Genomic DNA, 8,987 nt, shown 5'->3' with positions numbered 1-8,987 from the left:
TCAGGACTGTCCGTAACTTTGTGATGTCACACCGACCCACCATCCAGCCTTGCAGGATTTAGTTTCTCTTAGTGTTTACTTGAAATCTGCTTTATCTTTATTCAGTCACTCAGAAACAGTCAGCCAATCAAAAGATAAGCTCAGAGCCTCTTGGAAAAGTGTAAAATATTGGACCTTTAATTCAGCGCTTACACATTTAAACTGAAACTTTTTCCTGTGCTTCTATTTTAACTGCCTCCTTCAGAAACTGCCACTCCAGCTTTTCCCTCAGTCTTCTTTCAGTATTTTGGCTATTTCAAATGTTTCAACTGCCAATTTTTAAGCATTGTTCACATGCAAATGTAGACTTCTTGCTGTATCTTTTCAGGAAAATACTTTTCCTCTTGTTTGCATTTTTCTACTTACACACACTTTTCAGGAATTCCCCCACTGATGCTCATGACACTCAGGGTCTGTTGGGTAAACACTTGCTGCATTTGAGCCCTTTTCTCTGTGCTCAGAAGATCATTTCCCCAGGTGGAAGTAAGTGCTGTAGATTCAAGGCTTAGTCTGTGGACACAGGCTCTGATAGTGCTATACATGCCAAGCACAGAACAACAGGGTGTGGCATAATCATCACTGTACAAGGAAAACTGGCACAAAATCATAACCTTTGTCTGTAGAAATGTCTGGAATTCTCTGCAGAGACGATGACTGAAGTAGGTTTGACTTGATGAAGACAGTTAGTGACATGATCTGACACTTGATGTGGAAACGAGAACCAGCTGAAAAAACTATGTTACAGCTAGAGAGAGGTTGAGCTTTAAGTTGAGCACTGGTGTTTGAGATGAAGAATATGTCTTAAAGGGTAGAAATATCATGAAACTGATCATGACACAGCTAGAAACAATTACATCTAGACGTATCTAGACCCATAGAAAGCTGAAGTTTTTAATATATGTGTCAGCACTGCTGTAGTCAAGCCCCCACAAAGTACAACCCCCAATGTTTTTAATTCATTTGATTTTTAACATTATATTAAGTAAATTTTCTACGAATTATTTTTCCCAACTTGAAATTGAAAAATTCATACTTAAGCTTGGGAAGAGAAGTTTGCAAAACAAAGTCCAAAAGTAGCTGTTTAAAAACTGTCAATCATATCACATGATCTTCATCAGCAGATGGAGTTTGCCCATTGACTTGTAGACATTAAAATTTTTATTTTTTCTGAGCATTTTAAAGGAGCTATTAGTAAGTTTTGCTATTCCTACATAGCCAGCGTTAGCATTAGCAGCTGTTTACTTACCAATCTTGCCACGAGCGTCCTCTGAGCAGTGCTATGTCTTCAGGGTAGATGAGACACTACAGTGACTTGGTATCGGAAAGTGGCGGGATGGTCCAACTGTGTCGGAGCTAGCTGGTTAGCATGTTAACTTTAGCTGAAGAAAAGAAGTAATACAAATAGAAGCAAAACACGAGTTAACATTAGCATTGCTCTCCATCACTGTAGACAGCTCTTGGTGAATAAAGGAATGAAGTTTGATGCTGAACTCAGTATTTTTATGACGGGTAAGTAAACAGCTGTTAATGCTAACATTAGCTGTGTAGCAATAGCAAAACTTATAAATAGGCCCCTTAAAGCTTTCTTATTTATGATGGCATTCAAAGTTCATTGGAACTAGCAGTTAGATCTCAAATGTATCCCTCTATCTCCCTGCTTCCTTGCTTTGCCACCTATATTCCCCAAAATTAAGATTTGAATTCTTTTTCAAACCCACCCCCACAATGTGAGGAATAATATTCTGGTGTTAAAAACTGGGTCCTTTACAGGGCTGTGTATCAAAGCTAAATACACCCTGAGCACCAACCACAATATTATCTTTTTTGGCCTAAAAGTTGTCAAATAGTTGCATATCAAGTCTAAAAATGCTGGAAAATGCAGCTTTTAAAATAACCAGCAACTGAAAGTTTGTAACTGTAAATGTATTACTTCCCCAGCCCCAATATAATAGATGTGAATGGAGGGTCCAATACTCTTGATAGTCCACACACCTCACTGTTTCTAGAAAATAGCTTCGCAGAAAACCATCCACTGTGGATTATCCTCAGTCACTGGGACATATTTCCGCTGTTGAATATTTAAAATGTCATTTACCTTTTCTGTGAACGCCACAAATTAGATTCCATTCACCTCCATTAATTCAAACGAATATCTCACAACCTGGACAAATAAAACCAAACCTAAATGCATAGTTAGGCACCTGTAAGGGTACGTTGAGAAAATATGTTTTTTGTAACGTCGGTGAACTGACCCTTAAAGACACCCCCCACCCCCACCCCCCCCACCGTTGATTGCTCCCTGGAATGGAAATGTGAAGGTATGTGTTACTAAATGGTAACCTGAGCTGCACAGTGTTGCTCTGTACATTCTGGTCTCTGTTTCATCCTGTCATAATTAATGCAGGAGTTCATGCCAGAGCGATTCGGAAGCAGCAATTAAAAACAAATATGCATGACTAGTATGACGGGACAGGCAATATGCACATACACAAAAACACTCACATTCACACACGCCTTTCACTGCCAGGCTCTGCAGTCTAGAGGTATGCAGCCTATCTTATTCTTCCAGAAACTATACATGAAACCCTAAGATGTGTGTGGAAAAGATGTTTAGCCGAAATGGGAAGTTGTCTCTTAACTGCGCTCTTTACACATAAAAATACTCTTATGTCATGCAAGTCACGCTGAATAAAGCCACACTATGAGCCAGGTAGGTTTTGTTGTTTATTTCAACACTAACAGTCATGTGTAATAACGTGTTGACCGGTGTCACGATGCAGCCACGGTGCATCTGATTTCTCTTGCTGTAGCCTCGGAGTTGCTGATCTAGGAGAAGCTTTGCTGAATGTCACGGACAATAAAGCCCAAAACAGTCCCTGATCGAGCGACATGAAGTAGCTACACACAGGTCATTTTGGTATATGGCTGCAGCTAACGGCTAAATCCACAGAAACAATATCATCAGTCTCTTCTAGGTGTTACAAGGGTATTACTTTTCACCATTTTACGGTTGGACAAAGTCAAACATAGTAAGATGTGACATCACAACAGCCCGACAAAAAATACAGTGATTGATTTAGTCGAAGGATTATCTGAAAATAATGTCCTCTGCTTTGCTTCTGCTTTATTTTCTCTGTGCAGTTCCTGGAAGAGAGCACCACGAAGACCGGCTAATACGACTTTGCAGCAACTATTTTCAGGATGTAAAAAGTGAACTGGAGCTTAAAATAGTTCCTCGTAATGTCACAGCGTTCAGAGATGCATGGGCTGTGGGATTACTTAATGGGGTCGTTTCTCCCAAAAGCATCTTAACATCCAATGTTACAGGTGTTTGTACCCACAGATGGACTCAGAGATACAGGCCTGCCAACACTGTTTAGAGCCGGATAAAAGGACATATTTGTAAAAAGCACATTTTTCTCAACACTGGAAATGAGAATTATACAATGGAGGCCAAAAACATGTGACTTCCGATGTAAATTTCATCTTGCTTTCCAAAGGATGTTTGCATAAATTTGTTGCTGAGACAAGAAACATAGAATTCGAACTGTAGATCGTGGGTATCTATTGTGCAGACTCATGTTTGTGTTCCCGGTGTGTTAGTTTCTCTTATCTTATTCTCTACTAATCGAACAAATAATTTCTTAACTTAAACCGTGATATAAACAAGAGGCTTCTTGCATCCGTCCACTTTGCTTTGCTGGTTGAATAAGATGCTTTTCAGGGAAACAAGCCGCCATCAGAACCGCCACACTAAAGCCAGAACAATGGTCAAAACCCAGATTTAAAGGGACACTCCACCAATTGTACACTAGAAATTCAGTTCAGTCGATGTGAGAGACACTTATCTGCCTGTGAAAACAGCTGTATAACGTCTTATGTTGCTCGAGAGATAGTGACAGTTTGAAAAAGTAACCCTGATGACATCATACATGTTATCAGATGTTTATCTAAAGCTTTTTTATTTTCTAATAGAAACCATGGGTTAGAAAAAACTGGAAGTGTGAGATTTGAAAGAGGAAGCCATTTAGGAAGCGGGGGAGTCTGATTAAAGATGCTGTCAGATTGCATTATGGGAAATGTAGGATACAGTGTTTTTGGAGCTTAACCCACTCTATGAACTAAGATTCAGGATATCTCGGACTAAAGACTTCAGCTTTAATTTTGACCCTTTTTTTAAAAAAGTCTGTCTCTTGCGAGTCCCTCACCTTTATGGAAGTGAAATACTAATTTGCTGGAGTATCCCTTTAATTAAGCAAGTGCCCTGCTTTAAACCAGTGGTTCCTACCTTGGGGGTCATGACCCCTAAAGGTGGTCAAAAGTTAAACCTGAGCAATCACAAGATCAATCACAAGAGAACAAGTTATGAAAGAAAAACCAAAAAAGAGAGCTCATAGACATATGAAACTTTTGGTGTGACTTTGTGTTGCTTTAAAGGGGAATGAGCCAAAAACATTGGGAACCACTGCTCTGAAGCATTCATTTAACATTTTGGGAAATATTCACTGTTTTGCCAAGAGTCAGATGAGAAGATGAAAGTGAATAAGCTCCCCCAAATTATTAAACCATTCCTTTAAACAACCGAGAACCAGCCACTAACAGGCTGAGATAGGAATTCAATGTTTCATGTTTAAAGCCAACATGTGAAAGACCAGGCAGAGCACAGGACAGAGTGCAGCAGATGATACTCCGCACGGCTTTAGAACATAAATAATTATGACTTTTTGTGCTTGAGAGACAGACGTTACATTTATACTGAGGACAATATCAAGTGGTCCATCAGCTCCTATTCACAATAAAATACTGAATACTAAGCAGTTCTGGTAGTTGTTTTGAGTGGCTATGATTTCTATAAATGTCAGTCTTGTTTTAAAGGGGCAACAGAGAACTGATCCTTGTCCGACTGAAAGAGCTTTGATAGCATGTTTGTAGCTGACCTGTCTATCCACATAGAGATGGATAGCAGACTGTAATTTACTGTGCATTAAGGTAGACTTGATGTTGACCTTTTAAAGGAAATCTGTCCATTTCTGGTCATTAGTCCTGTGTACAGTGTGCCCTTGAAACAACACTGTACCCTTCAGTTGCTTCAGCAGGTTATCAGACTGCGAGCTGCTGTTAACTCTTTGTAAACCAGTGATCAACAATACCTCAGCGTTAGTTTAAGGACTACAGATAGTAAGTGGCTTGTTATAATACTCTTCTAGGCTATTTCTCCTAATAAGTGGTACTTTGTTGACCTCCTCATGGAGGTCAAAGGTCAGCTATGGAGCAGCAAGGCCTATCAAACCTCTAAGCATGCTGTCCCTCCTAGCTTATTGTGCAACGACTACATATAGAAATTATTGCTATAGAATTACAGTGTCCATACTGAGGTGCGTTTAGAGTAGGAAGACCGTCTCCCAGTATTGCCAACACTGATTTCTCTGCCCCTGAGTTTGTGGCTTTGAATTGCTTCCAAACAAAGTGAGTCTATACCAGCGACTCGCACACAGGCGGGTTGTCAGAGTCCTGGCTGTGCATGGAGCTCAGGCCCGTGTCCGAGTCCTCGTCGTTTGTGTTGCAGGCCTTGGAGAGACCTCTGGCCTGCTCCACCCAGCCGCCGCTCTTCTCTGACGATGCAGACTCAGTCTCAACACTCACTGCACCCAGCTCCTCCTTATCATCATCAGTCCCCTTGTTGTTCACCTGCTCTATCTCCATGGTCTCAACTTTGGCCAACAGGTCCAGCAGTTCACTCTCCTTGGTCTCCCAGAGTGCCAGACTCAGGTCCAAGTCCCCCCTGATGGCATCCAGGTCTGTCTTCAGCCGCAGGCCAATGTACAGACTGGTGTCCAGCTGGGTTTTGATCCTCTCCTCCTCCAGCGCGAGCTCGTTCTCAGACAGACTCTCAACATCTGGTTCCACATCTGGAGCGGCAGATGCAGCAAGGCACGTCTCCTCCGCGACACTGTCTGTGTCCTTTGCCGCCTCCGCTCCTTTCTCCTCGCGCCGCCGCTTCATCCACCGCCGGTTGAGTTCCTCCTGGATCTCCCCGGTGATGCTCTCCACGAGCGCCTCGCGCTCCGTCAGCTCCTCTTGCAGCCGGATCACCTCCTCGCACCGACGCGCGTACTCCTCAAACTGCGCGAGCGCCTCCGCGGTACATCGCGCGTCCTGCCGTTCCGCTTTACGCTTACAGTCCGACGAGGCAGGAGCCTCTACTGAGGCGTCCACCATGTATGTGTCCTGCACATAGTTCACCCCGTGTCTCTTGATGCGGTCGAAGTGCACCTTCGCCTCGCAGCGCTCGATCTCCCGGTCCAGCTCCTTGATCCTCTGGATCTGCTGGCGGATCGTGTGGTCCTGGGAGATCACCAGGTGGACCAGCGTCTCCATCTTCTCCACGGAACACTTATCTTTACAAACTGTCTGCTCTTTCTTTTTGTTCATCTTATCCAACTTCCTGAAAGCCTTCCTGACTATCCGCCTCTGCTTCTCCTGGGACAGGTTGGCGGCAGCGGCCGCTGCGGTCCAGCAGGTCCTGGCGGTGCCCTTGAGCACGCCACCCGGACCGCCGCTCTCTCGGCTCTGGACCACCCGGGCCTCGGCGCTGCGGGGCCCGTTGTTGGGCAGCGATGCCTCGTTTTTGACCAGGACGAAGCGGACATTCTCCTGCTCGTCTCCCCAGGCGCTCCACAGCCGGAGGATTTTAGTCTTGTTTGGTAAAATCCTCTCGAAGCCCCTCCATTTCTCCACCACGCAGTAGGACTGGGGGGAGCCGGACAGCATCGCGGCCGAGGTGCCCTGCTGCAGGTTCTGGTCCTCCAGCAGGACCTTGACCACGTCGGCGCAGGTGGTTCGCTTTGTGAGCCCGGAGACCAGCTTCTCCTCCCGGCATACCCACACCGAGATCTTCCCCTCCTCTGGATCCATCTCCGGCTCAACTCCGAGAGAAAAAAGTTATTTCAGGGAAGCCTGTAAGTCAGTCTGCCGGTGGACACTCAGAAAGTAAAAAAGACAAAACTAGTCTTTAGATTTCTGACCACGTTTGTTGTTAATTTAAACATAACGATCGGGGAAAGAGTGATCCAAAAACAAACTGCGCTCCGTCGCTGCTTTCTGAAGTTCCCACTTTAGATACACTCACAAGTCCCAACATATAACCCCGATAGGCCTTGAAGAACCATCAGCGTTGAAATATTACATCCATTTATTTTCTCAGTGGTGTGCTCCCAGGCTGCCTGCCGGGACCTCATCCCTCTCTTCCCGGCAGATTGATCTCAGCCCTGCGCGCTGCTCCGGAGAGAAGAGGAGAGGAGGAGAGGAGGAGAGGAGGAGAGGTGCGTCCTTGTGACAGGACAGGCTGCTCTGCTGCGTGGGACAGAACAGGAGGGGGCTGTAACAGCTGGGACACGCCTCCCTGCCTCTCCATTCGCCTGTCTCTCTGTCACACACACACACACACACACACACACACACACACACACACACACACACACACAAAACCAAACACACAGGGAAACATGGACTAAGATCTGCAGTATCTGTTGAGGTTGAGCTGAAGCTAACTGCATAATTTGAATCAATTAATTAAAGTTTATGTGTCCATGTTGCACAGACTGAACATCTCTGCTCTATCACCATTATCACACCAAGAATAGCATTCATATACTCCACTGTGTAGTTCCACAAACATGGAGAACTGAAGCTGAAGGCTCTCGATGGAAAAAACACCTTTTGTTGGTTTGCCCTTTAAGTTATCAGCAGCTTGCTCCTCCTGGTGGTGTGTCCTCAAGGTTAAAGGTCAAGAGTGTTTAGACTTCAACATTGATAAGTGCTACTAAATGAGATTTAATGCAGCTACACCAACAAAATCTTAGTCAGCACAAGAAGTAAAGTCTGAACTTCATGTTTTGTTTTGAGCAGTGCTGCTCCGTCTATATTCACGGAGCCACATTTCCCCCTGGGTTTCTGCACTTAACATGTTTGATCATCAACCAACCCTCACAGGACAATCTCATACTCTTGTTATATCATTACAGAATTAACCACATGTTGCGGCAGCTCTGCATTGTGTTGTTGTTCTACACCAAAACCAGAAGTAATGAGTCCAGGTTACAAGCCAAGAAGAACCACAGACTGAAGCTAAAAGCACCGATGAAGCTCTTACTCAGCAGTGTTACGCTGCAGTGTGCATTGTTATACAGTTTCATCTTCATAATCCCCACGCAGCTGAATGTTTTGGAGCTGAGGGAAATCCTGCAGAGTTCTCATATAGTGTCTTGACCCCATAATCTGCTCTGTCAACTATTTCAGGCCAGAATGTAGTTGATAAAACTCATACAAGGATTTTTCTATTTATTTATCTGCATTAAGCGTTTTGTTGTGTGTGTGTGTGTGTGTGTGTGTGTGTGTGTGTGTGTGTGTGTGTGTGTGTGCTGTGTGTGTGTGTGTGTGTGTGTGTGTGTGTGTGTGTGAGTGTGTGTGTGTGTGTGTGTGAGTGAGTGAGTGCATATTACATTAATGGCAAGTGTTTATCCCCACCAGGCACCATTAGTCTGTTTGTGTGCTGTAACCTCGGCTCAGAGTGATGGCTAAGGACGGGTTTGTTGGTAAAATAACTGCTTAGAAAACCATCTGGGAATGTGAAAACTCACTAATGCATGTGTGTGCACGTGGGCTCATAGCAGACATAAACATACGCTATTACTCACAGCAGCTTGTCCACACACATTCAGATCATGCAGTGCACTAGATTTGGATAAAGTGGACTGTCGGTGCTGCGTCTGGGATGTGACACAACACTGAATGCTTTTCTTATCTTTGATCTCACTTCCTGTGAGGTCATCACATCTGTCTGTCCTGCAGGCTGGTAAAGGTTTTGGGTTTTACCACAATCACGGTGATAAAGCAGACACAAAGCAAGTCTGACAAACCCAAACATGTACTGTCACAAAAAATGGTTT

The 8,987-nt window shown here is 44.2% G+C and overlaps 1 protein-coding gene across 1 annotated transcript; it reads right to left on the bottom strand.

Annotated features, from left to right (window-relative positions):
- Positions 1-2,750: 2,750 nt before the first annotated feature.
- On the bottom strand, positions 2,751-7,377 carry LOC111222519 (ras association domain-containing protein 10-like). Its single transcript, XM_022746280.1, has one exon. The coding sequence runs from the start codon at positions 6,952-6,954 to the stop codon at positions 5,512-5,514; it is 1,443 nt and encodes a 480-aa protein (XP_022602001.1). The 5' UTR covers positions 6,955-7,377; the 3' UTR covers positions 2,751-5,511.
- Between the last annotated feature and the right edge of the window lie 1,610 nt (positions 7,378-8,987).

Source organism: Seriola dumerili, unplaced genomic scaffold (assembly GCF_002260705.1).
Source record: "Seriola dumerili isolate Sdu_G_001 unplaced genomic scaffold, Sdu_1.0 BDQW01000097.1, whole genome shotgun sequence".
Taxonomy (NCBI): domain Eukaryota; kingdom Metazoa; phylum Chordata; class Actinopteri; order Carangiformes; family Carangidae; genus Seriola; species Seriola dumerili.
The sequence above is the reverse complement of the archived record's forward strand: the minus strand, read 5'-3'. Positions and strand labels throughout refer to the sequence as shown.